The 21,643-nt window shown below is 45.6% G+C and overlaps 1 protein-coding gene across 3 annotated transcripts in view; it reads left to right on the plus strand.

The window, feature by feature from the left end:
• Positions 1 to 21,643, plus strand: part of si:dkey-97m3.1 (fatty acyl-CoA reductase 1) — a 69,045-nt gene that overhangs the window by 16,897 nt on the left and 30,505 nt on the right. For all 3 annotated transcript variants that reach the window (XM_024445958.2, XM_024445957.2, XM_042297939.1), the window contains exon 2: positions 4,658 to 4,926. In XM_024445958.2, the coding sequence (XP_024301726.2) occupies positions 4,699 to 4,926 (228 nt within the window). In that variant the 5' untranslated portion in view covers positions 4,658 to 4,698. The remainder of the gene's footprint in view (positions 1 to 4,657; positions 4,927 to 21,643) is intronic.

A 21,643-nucleotide genomic window follows, 5' to 3' on the forward strand; every position in this document is an offset into this window, starting at 1 on the left:
AGCCTCCAAGGCCTGGGTTCTCAGGGGAGAGTGGCTGTTTTTACTGTTGTGGGTGGTGTTCTTTGGTTGAGCAGCCTCCAAGGCCTGGGTTCTCAGGGGAGAGTGGCTGTTTTTACTGTTGTGGGTGGTGTTCTTTGGTTGAGCAGCCTCCAAGGCCTGGGTTCTCAGGGGAGAGTGGCTGTTTTTACTGTTGTGGGTGGTGTTCTTTGGTTGAGCAGCCTCCAAGGCCTGGGTTCTCAGGGGAGAGTGGCTGTTTTTACTGTTGTGGGTGGTGTTCTTTGGTTGAGCAGCCTCCAAGGCCTGGGTTCTCAGGGGAGAGTGGCTGTGTTTACTGTTGTGGGTGGTGCTCTTTGGTTGAGCAGCCTCCAAGGCCTGGGTTCTCAGGGGAGAGTGGCTGTTTTTACTGTTGTGGGTGGTGCTCTTTGGTTGAGCAGCCTCCAAGGCCTGGGTTCTCAGGGGAGAGTGGCCGTTTTGTGAAAAAGGCTGCTGACTTCTCTTTTGTGATGTTGGGCACTGCCCGTTCTTAGTAGACTAAAGTCGCCTTAATTATTGTCAGTCACAGTATTCCTCTTTCTGATTCTTTCTCTGTTCTCTGTTGAGCTGGCTTCTGTCTGTGTTCATTTCTCAGACGGCGGGCATCCAGCGAGGCTGTAGTGTGTGTCTGGGTTTCCACTGACCGACCAATGGCAGATTGATGTGCTTAAAGGCTGTAAGGCCCTCGGTGGCAGAGTACCGCTGAGGAATGCCGTGAGTCCAACAGCTGTCTTCCTTAAAACAGGCACAGACCTCCTGGTGAGAGGAGCTGCCAAGGAAAAACACAGAAAAGCACTCGTTCAAAGGAAATGCCAGTAGCTGGATGTCTAATGAGAAAATACTGCAGTGGAGGATTTGTGTTGTAACTTTGGTAGCAGAAAAGTCTCTCAACATCATTATGGAACTGTCTTTAAATGACTTTCTGAGGCTACATGGTTCTTTGTCAAGAAGACTCCGCACTTATCAGCAAACAAGTAGTTGACTTATCCTTTAGGGTTACAAAGCAGGGAATGTGATAATATTGTCATTTAGTGACAGAGCAGTTTGGATCAAGTTAATACAGATTGACATCTCCAGAGCCTTACCTTGGCTGAGTCCTCTAAGACTCGATCATACACATTATCGACCAGATAAATGGTTTGGGGATTTATCCTGAGCCAGGATCAACCTCACCTTCCCTCGCTTCAAGCTGCATGTCTGTGATTGACAGCTCCCCTCTGCCCCCAGCCCCATGTGTTAAGACTGGGACTCTACTGCAGCAGGTGTCAGTGTCCATCCCCTTGGTGAAGGACATACCATAGCTGACGTTTAGTGAAGGCAGTAGAGCCAGTCTCTCCCTATAGACCCAAACTACTGTAAGCAGTCACAGAGAGTATAGTGGGCTACAGATCATAGATAACCATAGTTCCATACTGTGTGAGTGTTAGTGAGGCTATTCCTATCAGCTCCTTCACTCTCCCACTCCAATCTACTTCTTGATGGGGAGAAGAGGAGCGAGCGGCTGAAGGCTGTGACCTGGATGGAATGCCCTGGCTGGACCGCTGGTGTGTGTGTATCCATGTGAGGAGCTAATCCATAGTGACCTCCAGCTCCTCCCCCCTGGTCCTTTAGTCTCCCAAGAATCTCTGCGATATACTGGAGCATAGAGCCGGAATGACATGATATCAATGGAGGGACCTTGACCGTGACCCCCTTTTGTAGGGGCGTTTAAAGAGTCACACTGTGGGAGAGAGAGGTTAGGGTCAGAGATGTGTGTTTGAGGGAGGGAGGTAGTATTTTCTCTATTTTCTATGTTATCTTAGTCGTTGCTTTGGGGATGTAGTTCCAGTCCTTCAGCTAACACTGTTGGGAACCTGTGGCCCAGAGACCAGGAGAGAAGATGGAGAAGGATACAGAGAACCCGCACATGGCTTTTCTAGCTTGAACACTTATCATGGTTGGTTGGCTGGCCCCACTAAACACTGACCAATCTTTGTGCCAGTATTTGATGGTCATCGTTTATAAGGCTGATAGGACACCAGTTTTGCAGGCTGGTTAACTTAGGCCAGGGTTGTCATCCGCTTTGGAGAGGCGTGTGATATGTTGAATGGAATCACATTGAATAGTTGAAAGTAACTCCTCTAACTTTTCTAACGCAGGCTGTATTTGAAAGTACATTTGGTGTGAGGTTGGACAAATCAGATGTCAATGTAGCCTACATAAACCCAAAGGACACCATCATTTCAACGTGAAGCTTGGTGTACTGTCATTGGTCACCATAGCAGCACCCACCCGTAGCATGCGCTCCAGCAGGTATATGTCACTGGTCACCCCCAAAGCCAATTCTTCCTTTGGCCACCTCTCCTTCCAGTTCTCTGCTGCCAATGTCTGGAACGAACTGCAAAAATCTCTGAAGCTGGGGACTCTTACCTCCCTCACTAGCTTTAAGCACCAGCTGTCAGAGCAGCTCACAGATCACTGCACCTGTACATAGCTCATCTGTAAATAGCCCATCCAATCTACCTCATCCCCATATAGCATTTATTTATTTATCTTGCTCCTTTGCACCCCAGTATCTCTACTTACACATTCATCTTCTGCACATCTACCATTCCAGTGTTTAATTGCTATATTGTAATTACTTCACCACCATGGCCTATGTATTTCCTTACCTCTCTTATCGTACCTGATTTGCACATACTGTATATAGACTTTTTCTACGGTATTGTTGACTGTATGTTTGTTTATTCCATGTATAACTCTTTGTTGTTGTATGTGTCGAACTGCTTTGCTGTATCTTGGCCAGGTCACAGTTGCAAATGAGAACTTGTTCTCAAACCTACCTGGTTAAATGAAGGTGAAATACATTTTTTTTAAATGGTCCATGGTTGATTGGATCTTTAGAAGTAACAACCATTAACCCTATAAATAGGATGCCAGATTCATGATATCAATAATACACTTTTAAACCATACCATTTTACCATCACCAAGTAAAATATGAAATTCAACATACTTTGATCCACCCGAGCGCAGCAGTGTGTGTGGGTATGTGCTATGCTTGGCATAAGAATGTGAGATGAGACTCCTCAAACACACCATGAGGGTGCTGCTCTAACAGACCAAGCCACCCGTGTACACACACACACACCCCACCCTAGCCTGCAGCAGTCACAGATTGTGCTGCGATGTTGTTCATCTCACATCTCATGCTGGTTAAGGTGTTAAGATACAGTAGGAGTGAGGGCATTGAGAGCAATAGTAATGGTGTCTTTTTGTAGGCACTAACGGAGACTAATTCCACCATGGCTCGATGGCCAAAGCCTGTGGGGAAATTAATGGAGATTTTGTAGGGGTTTTGGATAAACTCCCAAAATAAGTTCTGTGGTAAACACAGGCTTAAGAGATCTTATACATTTTGTTCTATGAGATCATCTTCATCAGCTAATGTCTCTTTTTGTGAATTCTGAAGAATTTATGTAATAAAAACAGTCCCAAAGCACATGAAGTCTTCATAATTCATAAAGGTCATGTTGACTGACTGATGTTATCTCATAGAACAAAACGTGTGGCTCACTTGGTAGAGCAGGGCACTTGCAGCGCCAGGGTTGTAGGTTGGATTCCCGTGGGGGATCAGTATGAAACTGTATGCAGTGACTACTGTAAGTCGCTCTGGATAAGAGCATCTGCTAAAATGACTGAATCTCCTAAACCTATTTCAACCTCAGACCTTATTTTCTGCGTTTATCCCAAAACCCCATTCTTTCCCTTTTCATTTCCTCCATAGGAATGGCTGAACAAGCTAGAGGTAGAAAATGCTAACTCATTTCATTTTTTTGTGACTACAAGCTGGCGAGCTCTATTGCTGCCCTCGATATGTAGTTGGCTCTCTGGATGACTGCCCTGAGAAGGGAGGGGTTAATGATGCTCTTTGTACTGGCTTGGAAACTATCTTATAACCAAAGCTGGCTGACATTCTTCTGAATGGGGTAATAATGATGCATTACCTTTACTACAGCTATAGGCTGTGATAGATTGCCTTATGAATATTCATGATCGCTGATAGACATGGCAGCTCTGCTTCTAGCTCCTAAGCAACTTTGCAGTATTTAGTTTTTTTTGTGTTATTTCTTACATTATTAGCCCAAAACGTTTTTTTTTGCCATTCATATTTATTTATTTCTTAATTCCATTCTTTTACTTTTTGATTTGTGTTTTCTTATATACTACTGCACTGTTGGAGCTAGGAACACAAGCATTTCTAGAAAAAGACAGATCAGGGTGTGACACTTTCACTACATCCGCAATAACATCATAGACACGCTTGTGCGTGTCTGTGACCTTCCTGTCCTCCCCACTTACCATGTCATTAACAAAGTTACTCCCAGCACCCAGTGAGTCCCAGCTTTACTTCTCTCTACAGGTCTGTCACCTAATACTCAGCATTAATACATACACAATACATAGTGTAGGTTATGTCAAGAGTAATGAGTGTTTGCTCATATAAAGAGATTCTGAGTCTGAACAGAGTGTAGTGCGGTTGTAATTTTCTCTCAGCCTCAGCTAATTGTCTCCTATTGTTTCTTCTCTCTCTCTCTCTCTCTCTCTCATTCTCTCTCCATCCACCCCTTTATCTATCTCTCTAGGAGCTGCCTTGTGAAGGCTGGGACCGGGACGAGCTACACAGATGGGAAAGACAGGAGAAGAGGCAGGGGCAGATGCCAGCATGGCATCTATCGCTGACTACTACGCAGGCAAGAATGTGCTGATCACTGGCGCCACGGGCTTCATGGGCAAGGTGCTGGTGGAGAAACTGCTGCGGTCCTGTCCAGAGGTCCGAACCCTCTACCTCCTGGTCAGACCCAAGGCTGGACAGTCCATGCAGGAACGGGTCAGCGACATGATGAAGTGCAAGGTGAGGGGCACTACTAGGCTGTAGTACACTAGGCTGTAGTACACTATACCAGGGAGTGAATCTAGTCTAAAGAAGTTCCTTCTCATGATGTCATCCTATTGATCTGCACTGATCTGAAGTGAAGGCAAACTGTATAATTAATCTGTTTCCTGTTGGCTTTGTGCCACATGTAGGTTGATTGGCTTCGGTGTTTTGTTGTCTTGCAGCTTTGTGTTTATTGAAACATTGCTTGATGTTGTGAGAGAAATGTCCCAATGAATAGTACAGTGCCTTGCGAAAGTATTCGGCCCCCTTGAACTTTGCGACCTTTTGCCACATTTCAGGCTTCAAACATAAAGATATAAAACTGTATTTTTTTGTGAAGAATCAACAACAAGTGGGACACAATCATGAAGTGGAACGACATTTATTGGATATTTCAAACTTTTTTAACAAATCAAAAACTGAAAAATTGGGCGTGCAAAATTATTCAGCCCCCTTAAGTTAATACTTTGTAGCGCCAACTTTTGCTGCGATTACAGCTGTAAGTCGCTTGGGGTATGTCTCTATCAGTTTTGCACATCAAGAGACTGACATTTTTTCCCATTCCTCCTTGCAAAACAGCTTGAGCTCAGTGAGGTTGGATGGAGAGCATTTGTGAACAGCAGTTTTCAGTTCTTCCCACAGATTCTCGATTGGATTCAGGTCTGGACTTTGACTTGGCCATTCTAACACCTGGATATGTTTATTTTTGAACCATTCCATTGTAGATTTTGCTTTATGTTTTGGATCATTGTCTTGTTGGAAGACAAATCTCCGTCCCAGTCTCAGGTCTTTTGCAGACTCCATCAGGTTTTCTTCCAGAATGGTCCTGTATTTGGCTCCATCCATCTTCCCATCAATTTTAACCATCTTCCCTGTCCCTGCTGAAGAAAAGCAGGGCCAAACCATGATGCTGCCACCACCATATTTGACAGTGGGGATGGTGTGTTCAGGGTGATGAGCTGTTTTGCTTTTATGCCAAACATAACGTTTTGCATTGTTGCCAAAAAGTTCAATTGTGGTTTCATCTGACCAGAGCACCTTCTTCCACATGTTTGGTGTGTCTCCCAGGTGGCTTGTGGAAAACTTTAAACGACACTTTTTATGGATATCTTTAAGAAATGGCTTTCTTCTTGCCACTCTTCCATAAAGGCCAGATTTGTGCAATATACGACTGATTGTTGTCCTATGGACAGAGTCTCCCACCTCAGCTGTAGATCTCTGCAGTTCATCCAGAGTGATCATGGGCCTCTTGGCTGCATCTCTGATCAGTCTTCTCCTTGTATGAGCTGAAAGTTTAGAGGGACGGCCAGGTCTTGGTAGATTTGCAGTGGTCTGATACTCCTTCCATTTCAATATTATCGCTTGCACAGTGCTCCTTGGGATGTTTAAAGCTTGGGAAATCTTTTTGTATCCAAACCGGCTTTAAACTTCTTCACAACAGTATCTCGGACCTGCCTGGTGTGTTCCTTGTTCTTCATGATGCTCTCTGCGCTTTTAACGGAACTCTGAGACTATCACAGTGCAGGTGCATTTATACGGAGACTTGATTACACACAGGTGGATTGTATTTATCATCATTAGTCATTTAGGTCAACATTGGATCATTCAGAGATCCTCACTGAACTTCTGGAGAGAGTTTGCTGCACTGAAAGTAAAGGGGCTGAATAATTTTGCACGCCCAATTTTTCAGTTTTTGATTTGTTAAAAAAGTTTGAAATATCCAATAAATGTCATTCCACTTCATGATTGTGTCCCACTTGTTGTTGATTCTTCACAAAAAAATACAGTTTTATATCTTTATGTTTGAAGCCTGAAATGTGGCAAAAGGTCGCAAAGTTCAAGGGGGCCGAATACTTTCGCAAGGCACTGTATATAAAATGGTTTTATGGCTGTTGCCAGTGAAGTTCAAATGGACTAAGATCATCCAAACCATACGAGCCTACTCACCTACAGAGAGATAAAGGGGCGAGAGAGAAAGGAAGAGAAACAGGGAGGGAAGGAGAGAGGGATGGGAAAAGACTGTGTTGGGCTTAATGAGCTCTGATAGATTGAGACTGGGTGAGTATTGACGTGTTCACAAATGCATGCTGAAGCATCGGGGCTCTGTATTACTATCTGCTGCTACTGATGTTGTTATTGAACTCTAACTGAAAACACACACACACCCAGATAATTAACTGTCTACAATGGAGGCACCAGTTAATGGTTCAGAGAGAGACAGAGAGAGAGAGAGAGAGAGAGAGAGAGAGAGAGAGAGAGCGAGACAGAGAGCGAGAGAGAGACAGAGACAGAGAGATAGAGAGACATAGAGAGACAGAGAGAGAGAGATTCTACCTGCTGTAATTTCTGAATTCAAACGCCCAGAATGTGTCTTCACACACCAGAGATAGGATAACAACTTGGTGTTCATCAAACACAGTAGTCTGTTTGTGCAGTTGACAACACTAGCCGGCCAAACAAGACAGTGAGGGAGGAGAGCATAAAGAAACAGACTGGCTGCCATATCTAGCCTAATCAAACCAGACCATTCAAAGGAATGTGTTTAACTACGGCTGTATAAAGCATTTCCCTCCGATTGTTATTCATGTCACTGTTGCAGTCTGCATGGTCTCTCGTGACAGTCTTAACAACAGAGCGCACTTGAGATTCTGGGTGCCGTGTTTACGGTCTCTGTATTATCCGTCTTAGAGGTTTTTCTTTACAAACGAGGATTCTATAGGATGAATGCTCTCGGCCCGTTCCAGCCGCCTTTCATGCCGTATGGCCTTATGGATATCGAATGTCACTCAGAACACTTGTTGCTAGGTAACAGCCAAACCGAGCGTCTCTGTGGGCTTCGTTAAGGCAAAGGTGCTGTGACCTGGAAAAGGACATCCAGATAGACATCTGATTGATTTGACTCTCTCCTGATATGCCTTGACCATTAAAGAATAGGCCTAATAATTAGCTGTTGTCTGGTTAGTTGAGTTCTGTGAATTGCAGGGCATTGAATGTAATGTAACGTGTGATAGATTTGCATAAGGGGTAAGGGTGCCTTATAGTTGAGGCTTTTTTGCATGCCTTCTCCCACTAATAGGATGCTATTCTCTTATATTCTAGATATAGAATAACCTTATTTAGAGCTGAAACAGAGCTTTAGCCCAGCGTGTTCTTGTCAGAGTGCAGATCTGTGTGGGAGAGGTGGGGGATGCTGGAATGCTAGAGGGGCAAGAATGGGAATCTGCTGGAATTCTGCTGACTGGGCTTGGGTCTGAGTGGGTGATGACCTGGCCAATTATGTTCTGTATTGAGAATTGGTCAGTGGAAGAGGAGTGATTTTTAGTTTGGTGGGATGTGGTTGGTGGAACCTAAATGGCTCCATGTAAACTGGAGGGATGTGTGTGTGTGTGTTCGTGTGTGTGTGTGTTTGTGTGTGTGTGTTCGTGTGTGTTTTCGTGTACCTTATCATCTGGATCTCACCAAGGGAGGGCCAGAACTTAACAGCTGCCCTGGTGTACTGCATCCCAGAACTGTCACCCACTGCCCACCTTCTGTTCTCCTGTTTAACACCATACCTCCGCTATTACCACACCTCTCTTGTCAAACAGTCTAGTGGATGTGGAAATGTAACCGATTGTTGGTTCTCCATATTTGTTCAAACTTGTACTCAGTGGGGAGGAGCAGGGCATGGAGGGTGTTGAACCAGGCCTCTACTGAACAACTGTTGTGTTGTTCTTGTTTTGGTAAAGAACAGTCATCTCTCTCTTTGTCCTCCTCTTGTCTTACTCTGAATGAAGGGTACATTGTGTGACTGACGGAGCAGCAGGGAAGCAAGGGTGTGGTGATATACTGTGTCTTCTGCCCTTGAGCAAGGCAGTTAAGCCACACAAGAACTGTTCTTGTGCGCTGATGACGTGGATTAAATCAGCCCCCCGTACCTCTCTGAGTCAGAGGGGTTGGGTTAAATGCAGAAGACACATTTTGGTTGAATGCATTCAGTTGTGCAACTGACTAGGTATCCACGTCCCCATTCCTGTGTGTGTGTGTGTGTGTGTGTGTGTGTGTGTGTGTGTGTGTGTGTGTGTGTGTGTGTGTGTGTGTGTGTGTGTGTGTGTGTGTGTGTGTGTGTGTGTGTGTGAGTGTGTGTGAGAGAAATTACATTTTGCCTTTCATTTTGTCTCCCTGAACGACCCTGATCACTGTGTCACACACACGTTTAGGGCAGGGTGGCTATCACACTCCACCTATAGCTGTATAGCATATAAGCAAGTGAGGTAGATAATATACAAAAGTGAAATAAACAATAAAGATTAACAGTAAGCATTACACATACAGAAGTTTCAAATGGTTAAAGTACACAAGGGAAAATAAATATGGGTTGTATTTACAATGGTGTTTGTTCTTCACTGGTTGCCCTTTTCTTGTGGCAACAGGTCACAAATCTTGCTGCTGTGATGGCACACTGTGGTATTTCACCCAGTAGATATGGGAGTTTATTTAAATTGGATTTGTTTTCAAATTCTTTGTGGATCTGTGTAATCTGAGGGAAATATGTCTCTCTAATATGGTCATACATTGGGCAGGAGGTTAGGAAGTGCAGCTCAGTTTCCACCTCATTTTGTGGGCAGTGAGCACCTAGCCATGTCTGCCTACGGCGGCCTTTCTCTCTCTGTCTCTCTCTCTCTGTGTGTGTGTGTATACACACACACACACACACACACACACACACACACACACACACACACACACACACACACACACACACACACACATACACACACACACACACACACACACACACACACACACACACACAGATATATATATATACACACACACACACACACGACCACAGCCAGTTGGATGTATATTTCTTAGGAAAAGCCTGTGGTTGTAGTGTGGGCTATGTGCTTTTCCTGTTTTAATCTCATCCCACAGTGCCAGCCAGGTCTGTCTGTTGGGACATGCCTGGAGCTACGTTCCGTCTAATTGTTTTTGGCACTGAGCAAATTTCAGTTCTGCTGAGAGCAAACTTGAATGAACTTGAATTCTGTGCAACTTCCAGCACGTATTTACTGTGAACACTGAGGCTGTACCCACTTTAAGTAGGCTACTGGCCAAGTAGGCTACTGTGGCAATTTCATCATAATGCAGGCCTACCAGAGTGGGCTACCTTCAAAAACAATGGAGAAAAAGCATCTCATAATTTTTTTACCCCCTTTTTCTCCCCAATTTCATGGTATCCAATTATTAGTAGTTACTGTCTTGTCTCATCGCTACAACTCCCGTACGGGCTCGGGAGAGACGAAGGTCAAGAGCCATGCTTCCTCCGAAACACAACCCAACCAAGCAAGCAGCACTGCTTCTTAACACAGCGCGCATCCAACCAGGAAGCCAGCCGCACCAATGTGTCAGAGGAAACACCGTACACCTAGCGACCTGGTCAGCGTGCACTGCGCCCGGCCCGCCACAGGAGTCGCTAGTGCACGATGAGACAAGGATATCCCTACCGGCCAAACCCTCCCTAATCCGGAACACGCTAGGCCAACTGTGCGTCGCACCATGTACTTCCCGGGCGCGGCCGGCTGCGTCAGAGTCTGGGCTCAAACCCAGAGTCTCTGGTGGCACAGCTAGCACTGCGATGCAGTGCCTTAGACCACTGCGCCACCCGGGAGGCCTTCCAATAACTTTTTAACATGGAAATAGCTGTTCTATCATTCACCCTACAGTAGCAGCCAATGTGTGGTGTTCAGTGTAGGCCTACATTCCATTAAACGTTTGATAAAAACATGCAGGGGTTGATATTAAACTGGTTTCCCGACTGGCGCAATGGTCTAAGACACTGCAACTCAGTACAAGAGGTGTCACTCCAGTACCTGGTTTGAATCCAGGCTGCATCATATTCGGCTGTGATTGGGAGTCCAATAGGGCGGGGCACAGTTGGCCCAGTGAGCTGGGTTTGGCTGGGGTAGATTGTAAATAAGAATTTGTTCTTAACTGACTTGCCTAGTTAAATAAAGGTTAAATATTATTATTTTTTAAAACTGTTTATCCACTTGTCCTTCAGACAAGGTGACTGAAAATGTTGGTGTGTTGTTTGATGCAAGAAATCTTTTTACAAAATCAAATGCATTCTTTTTCCCATACCATTATTACAGAGAATCAGACAAATGATGCTACCCTCTGCCTATTGGCTACTTAGCTTATTCAAGCCTGTCTCAAAATACAACATTGATGTTGCAGTGACCATCACGAGTCATGAAGGCAGTCAAATTCCATGTGACCGTTTAGTCACGGTAATTAGGCTTCTCCAAGCTCTGATGCTGATGATGGTCATTAGTAGCCTACCAAACTCGCTAACTGCCTGGTACTCAGCACTCGATTGTCCCTCTAATCACTCTGACATCAATGCAAATGTAATTACAAAACGAATCAAACACTTCATAAGAGCCCATGAGCTCATGTAGTGCAACATTTATATAGGCTATGCAATTGCATGAGAAAACAGAGTGATGGCTTCTATTATAAAGGGGAGGCACCCATCAGCTTTTTATAGGCTAGGCCTACTTTATTTATTTCTCAACATTCCTAATATTAAGCAAATATTAAGCACATTACTTATCTTTACAACAGGAGTATAGCCTACCTGGCTGGCATGAAAATGAACCACAGGAACCAAATGTATTTTTCCCCTACCACTGTTTGCATGATAATGGTCCATTCTAAATCAAAACAAATTTCACACATATATTATTTAGTATACAGTTGAAGTCGGAAGTTTACATACACCTTAGCCAAATACATTTAAACTCAGTTTTTCACAATTCCTGACATTTAATCCTAGTAAAAATTCCCTGTCTTAGGTCAGTTAGGATCACCACTTTATTTTAAGAATGTGAAATGTCAGAATAATAGTAGAGAGAATTATTTATTTCAAATTGTATTTCTTTCATCACATTCCCAGTGGGTCAGAAAATTACAAACACACAATTAGTATTTGGTAGCATTGCCTTTAAATGGTTTGTGCTTCTACACCTGCATTGCTTGATGTTTGGGGTTTTAGGCTGGGCTTCTGTACGGCACTTTGAGATATCAGCTTATGTACCAAGGGCTATATAAATAAATTTGATTTAACTTGGGTCAAATGTTTCGGGTAGCCTTCCACAAGCTTCCCATAATAAGTTGGTTGAATTTTGGCCCATTCCTCCTGACAGAGCTGGTGTAAGTGAGTCAGGTTTGAAGGCCTCCTTGCTCACACACACTTTTTCAGTTTTGCCCACAAATTTTCTATAGGGTTGAGGTCAGGGCTTTGTGATGACCACTCCAATACCTTGACTGTTGTCCTTAAGTCATTTTGCCACAACTTTGGAAGTATGCTTGGGGTCATTGTCCATTTGAAAGAACCATTTGCATCCAAGCTTTAACTTCCTCACTGATGTCTTGAGATGTTGCTTCAATATTTACACATAATTTTCCCTCCTCATGATGCCATCTATTTTGTGATGTGCACCAGTCCCTCCTGCAGCAAAGCACCCCCACAACGCGATGCTGCCACCCGCAAGCATCCCCCTTTTTCCTCCAAACATAACGATGGTCATTATGGCCAAACAGTTTTCATTTTGTTTCATCAGACCAGAGGACATTTCTCCAAAAAGTACCATCTTTGTCCCCATGTGCAGTTGCAAATCGTAGTCTGGCTTTTCTATGGTGGTTTTGGAGCAGTGGCTTCTTCCTTGCTGAGCGGCCTTTCAGGTTATGTTGATATAGGACTCGTTTTACTGTGGATATAGACACTTTTGTACCTGTTTCCTCCAGCATCTTCACAAGGTCCTTTGCTGTTGTTCTGGGATTGATTTGCACTTTTCGCACCAAAGTACGTTCATCTCTAGGAGACAGAACACGTCTCCTTCCTGAGCGGTATGACAGCTGCGTGGTCCCATGGTGTTTATACTTGCGAACTATTGTTTGTACAGATGAACGTGGTACCTTCAGGCATTTGGAAATTGCTCCCAAGGATGAAACAGACTTGTGGAGGTCTACAATGTTTTTTCTGAGGTCTTGGCTGATTTATTTTGATTTGCCCATGATGTTAAGCAAAGAGGCACTGAGTTTGAAGGTAGGCCTTGAAATACATCCACAGGTACACCTCTAATTGATTCAAATTACGTCAATTAGCCTATCAGAAGCTTCTAAAGCCATGTCATAATTTTTTGGAATTTTCCAAGCTGTTTAAAGGCACAGTCAATTTAGTGTATGTAAACTTCTGACCCACTGGAATTTTGATACAGTGAATTATAAGTGAAATAATCTGTCTGTAAACAATTGTTGAAAAAACTACTTGTATCATGCACAAAGTAGATGTCCTAACCGACTTGCCAAAATTATAGTTTGTTAACAAGAAATTTGTGGAGTGGTTGAAAAACAAGTTTTTATGACTCCCTGACCTTTAGAGATCCTTTTAATTCTCTATTTGGTTAGGTCAGGGTGTGACTAGGGTGGGCAATCTATGTTTTCTATTTCTTTGTTGGCCTGGTAAGGTTCCCAATCAGAGGCAGCTGTCTATCGTTGTCTCTGATTGGGGATCATATTTAGGCAGCCTTTTCCCACCTGTTGTTTGTGGGATCTTGTTTTTGTGTAGCTGCCCGTGAGCAGCCCAGAATGGCACGTTTCGTTTTCTTCTGAGTTTCATATTTATTAAACATGTGGATACCGGAGAATGGAGTTGGCGAGTAACACAGGCGCTTGGAGGAGCGTGTTAACAGTCCGGTGCAATCTGTTCCGGTCCCAAGCATCAGGCCTCCAGTGCGCCTCCCCAGTCCGGTACGTCCTGTGTCTCCTCCCCGCACTCGCCCTGATGTACGCCTCCACAGCCCAGTACGTCCTGTGCTAGCTCCTCGCACTCGCCCGGAAGTGCGTGTCACCAGTCCGGTGCCACCTGTACCTGCCCCACGCATCAGGCCTCCAGTGTGCCTCCCCAGTCCAGTACGTCCTGTGCCTGCTCCTCGCATTCGCCCTGAAGAGCGTGTCACCAGTCCGGTGCAACCTGTACCGGCCCCACACATCAGGCCTCCAGTGCGCCTCCCCAGTCCAGTACGTCCTGTGCCTGCTCCTCGCACTCGTCCTGAAGTGCATGTCACCAGTCTGGTACCACCAGTGCCGGCCCCATGCACCAGGCTTCCTGCGACGATCCCCAGTCCAGAGCCTCCAGCGAGGGTTCCTAGTCCAGAGCCTCCAGCGAGGGTTTGCAGGCCAGAGCCTCCGGCGAGGGTTCGCAGTCCAGAGCCTCTGGCAAGGGTTTCCAGTCCAGAGCCTCCGGCGACGGGTCCCGGTCCGGAGCCGTCTGCTGCGATCCGGAGCCGTCTGCGGCGATCTGCGATCCGGAGCCGTCTGCGACGAACTGCGGTCCGGGGTCCCTGGCGACGATCCACGGTTCGATTCCTCCGGCGACTATTCATGTTCCGGAACTTCCGGCGACGATCCCCGCACCAGGGGTGCCACCGATATTGGCTGAGCGGGGTCTGCGTCCAGCACCGGAGCCGCCACCGAGGGTAGATGCCCACCCGGACCGTCCCCTATAGGTTCAGGTTTGACTTTTTCGAATCATAGTCGCACACCCCATGTAACCTAGCCCATAGGCATATTTGTTTTAATAAGGATTGTATCACAATTAAAGTGGCCAAATAACTTCTTAAAATGAAGCACATTAATCCGCTTTACAACGGGTGTGGAGTTTAACTGGCATACATAATGTGTGAGTTTCAAGTTTGGGGAAGATCATTTTCACCATAAAATGCACCTTTATAGTAAAAGCATTACCTGCATATCATATTTGTGGTCACTTTTGATAATGCCGTTTTCCCTTTAGCGTTTGTAGCCTTTCTGTGCTTATAATGTGAAGAAATAGCCTAATAGTTTATCAACATTTTAAGCTAAACGTTCTGATCTGTTGCGTCAGCCTCATTGCGTAATTTTCTTTTTTGGGATGCTAATGGTTGTATTCATTTGGGATCTATCGCATCTGTCCCAGACTATGTTTGGAATATTTATTTCTTGCACAGAATAGAATAGGTCAAATGTGTACTATGGGGGAGAGTAGATTGACATAGGCTAGTGCTCTTGCTGTTCGTTAGGCCTACTCATCTTGTTGGCTGACGAAAAGTAAATGTGGACAGTTCCAATATCTTCAATATGCACCTCGGAATTGGATAAGGAAGCGCGCTGTTGCAATTGTATTCAATTGTATTCTTCATTCTATAAAATAATGCCACGAAATTCTAAGCAAATCTTGTCAGCTAAATGAACTAGTGTAGCCCACAGCCATATGGCATAGCCAGATCAGTATCTAACATAAGGACAACTCAGAGTATGGTATTCTGTTATTCTGAAATAGACTACATTTTCTTCATATCATGTTTCTTTAGACCTGTCTAAAGTAAATAATGGATTTATTGTGAAGGTGTAGGCTATATTACATTTATTAGACTTTTTCAAATGTAGATGTTGCAAAGGTCTGCATCCGTGTCTTGTAGGCAGTGTGTGGAAGCCAGGAGATGCTAAATGTGTTTGTTCATGAACGGTCCATTACTGTGAGACCGACAGTTATTTTCTTGACATTTCACTGGCTGACAAAATTCTGTGTCCGCCACAGCCCTGCTTGGAGATCGACCAGTCGATTGCGATTGTTGAGTGCTTCTCTCTGTGGGCTATATTTGTTTCTGGGGGAGCTGTGTGACCGTGAACGCTCGCAGCTTAGAGGGAACATCGGCCTGGAGTTTAGTCTCTACGGAGGGAGAGCAGGGCCAGATCAGAATGACAGCAAGGACAGACTACCTAGCCAGTCATCTAAAGGTTATTGTACTACCACATCCATACCCCATTAGGACCAGGAGTTTTCCTGGTCAGGTTCTGTGGTCAGGGAAAACTAGACGTGGAGGAAAACTGGCCAATGATGACTTAATAATCCCTCGGCTCCTTTAAAGTGCCCCGGCCATTTACACATTTTAATTATTTCTATGATATGACGAACAACTGAGTTGTAAAATATAAGCAAGGCATGTTGGCCAGGCAATGTAAAAAGTTTACAAGCTTGGCATTCAGCCTATATTAAGGTTTCCATATTAGGCAACTACTCCACCTAGATATTTAACACACTTTTACAGAAACCTACAATGACAATTAGTATTTTAGGGCACTCTATAACTGAAATAGCCTAAAGCTTTCCTGCCTCACTGAATTCAATGTCAGTAATTTTATCCCCAGATGGCTTTCTATATACGGTAGCAATTGAGCTTGGGGACGAGGGCTTGGGGTGCTCTGTGGTAAACCAGTGGTGACAGTGGCTGGTACTATAATCCTCTCTGGTATTGCGTCCTTGCATTTTGGGAGCCCCTGGGATGGATGGGCCGGCTGGTGTGGACCAAGTACCTCTGGGGAGCATCCAGGGTAACACTTATTGGCTGGCTGTGTTTACAAGGCTAGTCTACACACTGCAGACCTGCTCTAGTATGAGAGTTTCAAGAGTCACCCACAATGAAGGAGGGAAGGCCCTCAACTCCCGAGCTCATTAAGGGTACTGCGGATAAATGTGTTTGTGTGTGTGTGTGTGTGTGCTCGCATGTGTGTGCGTGTGCTCGTGGATATGCATGGGTCCCCCACGAATACATTGCATTATCGATTTCCTCTTTTTTGCGACTCATATTCAGGCCCGATTGCTTTCTTCCCTAACAGGGAGCTTGGTGTTTCCACTTGTTCCTGCCCTACTTATAACCTTGTAACTGTCTCCCTGCATTGGTAAAGGCCAGCTCTCACTGTGGGTAATCACCTTTAACACAGGCAGGGCATAACTGTTGGTGGGTCCATGGCTAGCACTGCTGCTCCTATCTGGCCTGGTGTTATTGAACTAGGTCCAATGACTGCATCCTATAGTATGGTGTGTTGTTTACTGCGTGGAATTACATTTCAATACATAAAAGTATATTACAAGGCCCTGTAAAGCTCTGTTTACATGGTGGATATAACAGTTCAGAGAACACTCGCCCACACAGGGTTATACCATTACACACAGGACCCGCCCAGAGATCCGCCCAGAGACCCACCCAGAAGCCGGGAGTTTGACAGAGAGGCCTAGGCTGCCAGCTTGGCACGGTGCCAGTCATTTCATGCAGCTACACATCTGGGGCTAGTTGGCATGTGGCACGAGGGGCAGAGAGGCAGCGAGGCTGGCGGCAGGCACTCCATACACCCACGACTCCCTTCAGAGAGAGAGAGAGAGAGAGCGAGAGAGAATGTCTCACGTATAATTAGGCCACAAATGAACTTGGTTTGTGAAACAAATTAGCACATTGAACAGTGCCAGGAGAGCCATCAGGGTAGGGCAGACATGCATTTTAGCACATGCTCAGTGGTGGCCCTAATGGGGACCACAGCAACCCACACTGGTGTCCTCATAGGGATAAAGAGTCTGCCAAGTGCCTTGCCCTTTCCACATCTAGATAGTTGTTTGTGTATTAGACAAGGCATTTAGCTGATCCAATGTGATGGTCTTTCTGCATGATTGATGACCTTTTTGTGTGACCGCATGTTGAGGTCAAAAAGTAGTGATGCTAGAACAGTGCCTTGGTGCACACCAAATCACAACGTCTCCAACTCTAACAGACGCCCTACATGAATGACCTGGAGGAGGCAGTAGACAGCCCTGAGGTCATCTCTTCAGACCTGCACAGCCATTGGTCACCTACTGCTCTCCAGTCTTGGACTTGTGGTTGACGGATGGAGCTTAAACAGCGAGAGGAAAAGAGAGAGTGTCGCTGTGAAATATGAAAGTATGGAATGCTTGGGGGTCAGAGTTGACTTGTTCATGTGTAATGACTTAGCCCTTGGTATGTGTCTGTGTGTGTGTGGGTTTGCACGTGTGTGTGTGTGGGTTTGCAGGTGTGTGTGTGCAGGTGTGTGTATGTGTGTTTGCAGGTGTGTGTGCATGTGTGTGTGTGTGTGTGTGTGTGTGTGTGTGCGCGGGTGTTTGCATTCCTACGTGCATGCTATTGACCTAGCCTGGGATGAGAGAGCTCCATTTTCATTTCCTCTAAAGGAGTCAGAGGTTCTGAGAAGCTCCAGGTTTTGATGTCAGGATAAGAGCCTGTTCTCTATAACACAGAGGATATCGTGTTCATCAAGATTACCCAGCCTCACCGTGTTCCTCCCTTTGATAAACTGTGAATGGAAACTGATTGAAACACACATCGTCACCAGACTGAATCAAACCACCATAAGGTTTCCATTAAGGAATAAGTGACTCCGGTGAAGGAGGATGGTTTGGATGCAAGTAGAATGCTGATTCTGTTACATGGAAACATTCCATTTGTGTGGAAGCACCTCTGGTATTTTTTGTTGAGTGTGTGTGTTTTTCTTGCCATGATGCAGTGTGTGTCTCTGTGCTCGTTGGAGCGTGGGGGTGCTGTCAGCTTGGTTTCCTCTGTAATCGATGGATTGACGACAATAGCGCTCCGACCCGAGTTCCGGGATTCCGCTCGGCCGAACACCCCTCTGGACCAGGGCCGGCTGCCGGGGGCCACAAGTAACGCTCCTCAGAGGGGCCACAACCCTCTCCACATCCCTCTGTCACCTTCCCTAACCCCTAGGGGTTACAATGGCACGACCACTGAGGAGAAGTAGCAGTTAACCTGAGCATTACGTTTGCTTGATCATTAAAGCATGGAGTTAGGTCTGTCCCTGCCGGTGGTTTCCAGTGACCGCATGGATTCGTGTCTCTCATTACAAAGTAGTCCTGAGTTCCATTTGGTTTGTTCTAGAGGGATAATGGAATTTGCCATGGCTCGCCATGAGGTCACTGTCTCAGAAGTGGAATGTCATGCCATCGGTATGCCGACTGCCGAGCGCATATTCTAACATTGCTGTCTGTCACCGTAAAGTAAACTGTACTGTCCTGTTGGTATTGATCCTCTTGTATTGAGTTGAGCACAGCGTTAGATAGCCTCCAGCTGGGACTGGATGATCAGCAATGCTCTGTCTTCCGCCTCTGTTTGCTTTTATGAATTATGCCCTGGTCTGCACCGCTGAAGAATCCCCCGGGTCTTTGAGGAGCCGTGGTATGTACGGGAACTGGATGACGTCCAAGAGAGCTGGCGCTCTCTCCCAGGGGAATCGTTCCTGGAAGTCCACTCCAATGTTTCCCCCCAAGAGTCAACCACAGAGAATATAAAGACTAAACAGAGATAATAAACTGACACAGACACATAGAAATGGCTTAAAGCCATGATATGTCTTCAAACAGCTCCATTCCCTATATTATAGTGCTCTACCTTTGTACTGTAGACTTATCGGGACTTTGAGCTAATGTAGATTTCCGGCTTTGTGATCAGCTGAGAGGGGGCCAACCACAAAGCAGACCCAATTACCCAGCATCCATCCACCCAGCCTGGCTGAAGCACTAACAGCTGTTCGACCAGGAGTGGGGGAAGAAGTCAGGGATATCTTTGGTGTGTACTGTGTTTAATCTGAGCACTTACCAGCCGGTTACCTGCAGAGACAGCCTATTTGACCTACATGGCTGTATGCGCGTGTGTGTGTGTGGGTGCGTGTGTGGGTGGGTGTGCGTGTGCGTACTTACATGTGTCTATGTTCATTTGTGTGTCTTACCCTGTGTGCATTTATGTGCCAATCCTGAGCTGTACATGTGAGTGCTTCAGCCACCAGGGACCCTGTACATGAAGCAGGACAGATGCCCAGTCTGCGTCACTGCAAAGAGACACCCAGTCAGCTCCATTCCACTCCCCATCACATCCAACCACAGCCCACCATGCATGAGCAATACAATCTCATTATGCTGCTGTATACAAGCCTCCCTAGGGACAACAGCACACACAAAACACTCTACATCCTTCCCTTTCTGTCTTTCACATTGTAACTTTTATTCCCTTCCCTCTCTTTATCTCGCTCTAGCTACTCTCTCTTTCCCTGCCATATCTTTGCTCCAGGGGACCTCTCTCTCTCTCCCTCTCTGACATCTCTCTCTGACATCTCTAAAGGGACTGTGAATGAGCAGCTATATTTACAGGATGGTCAGTGAAGCTGTTTTAACATGGCAGCTTGGGTTGCTAGCTGAAAGGAAGGGGCCATTAGTGTTGGGTTTCTGTTGTTGGATTCGGGGTAAACTTTGAACATTGAGATATTAAAGACATGATAGATCAGACTCCTAGTATATAAAAGAGTGAGAAGTGAATGGTTCTCTGTCGTAAGACAACTAAGCTTGGAATGTGCTGAGTGCAGGGAAAACGATTGCATGTGACAGTACTGATAAGGGGAGAAACTGTTGAAGGCTCATATCACTTAGTTCCCTGCTTAGCAAGAAGGATGCAATGTTTAGAGATAAAGAGGAGACTCCACCCAAAGTGGGGTGTGAATACCACCACGCGGGAAGTCATGTCTTTCGTCTGAATACAGCTGTGTCGACCCTTCGGGAAGAATTAAACTTGGTTAAAGCTTCTCTAGTGTCTGAGTTATTTACTCTGAAAATTAGAACCTAACACTGTGAAAGTCCACAAACGCCACTGTTGAAGTGGGAGGAGAGTCTGAAGATTTACGACCCCAAGGCCAAGCGGGAGGAGAGTCTGGAGATTTACGACCCCTAGGCATTTCTTCACATATAGACTCACCTGGAGCAGGTTGGCATGATCAGAGAGTACTCACCGACACAGGGTTATACCCTTACACACAGGTCCCGCCCAGAGACCCACCCAGAGACCGGGAGTTTGACAGAGAGGCCTAGGCTGCCAGCTTTGCACGGTGCCAGTCATTTCATGCCGCTCCTCATCGGGCTGGTTGGCATGTGGCACGAGAGGCAGCGAGGCTGGCAGCCCTACATAGTCAGTCAGAATAACAGATATCTAATAGATAACTCTGTTGAATAGATAATCCCTGTTAAATGGATGCTGTGTTCGAGCCCAGTCATCCCAGCAGTGACACATCCCTCTTGGCTTTGTGTCTGAGGATACAGAGATACAGAGAGATTAGCTCCTCTGTCTCAGCCCTGACGGCCATGCTGCGCTGTTACTGTGGGAAGATGCGGGCACACATCCACACTCTGTCTCTCACACACATTGAAACTCATGCACACACAGAGAGAGTGAGAGAGACACACACAGTAACACACAGTCAGATGGTTTGTGCCAGAGGGGAGATCAGTGGTAGGCTGGCACTGGGAGACTGCCTCAGTCTCTCACAAAAGAACACCCATATCCCACAATGCCCTTCTCTCCTCATCTCTGAACAAAGGCCATGCACAGGCCCACAATCTCTGACCTCACTTACCCCTCTGACCTTAATGCACTCACTATTTCTTCCCCCTCCCTCTCCCCCTCTCTCTCCCTCTCTCTTCCTCCATCTCTCTTCCTCTCTCTTTCTTTCTCTCTCTCCCTCACTCTCTCTCACTCTCTTCCTCTTTTTTCCTATCCCTCTCTTGTCTTAAATTATGTTTTTTTACAACAAGGCTGACAGGTTACATTAATTCTGATAAGTTAGTAGTGTTGGTGCTATACATGATGTACAGTGTAGTAGTAGTGTTGGTACTATACATGATGTACAGTGTAGTAGTAGTGTTGGTACTATACATGATGTGTAGTAGTAGTAGTGTTGGTACTATACATGATGTGTAGTAGTAGTAGTGTTGGTACTATACATGATGTACAGTGTAGTAGTA

Source organism: Oncorhynchus tshawytscha, linkage group LG15, assembly GCF_018296145.1.
Source record: "Oncorhynchus tshawytscha isolate Ot180627B linkage group LG15, Otsh_v2.0, whole genome shotgun sequence".
NCBI lineage: Eukaryota > Metazoa > Chordata > Actinopteri > Salmoniformes > Salmonidae > Oncorhynchus > Oncorhynchus tshawytscha.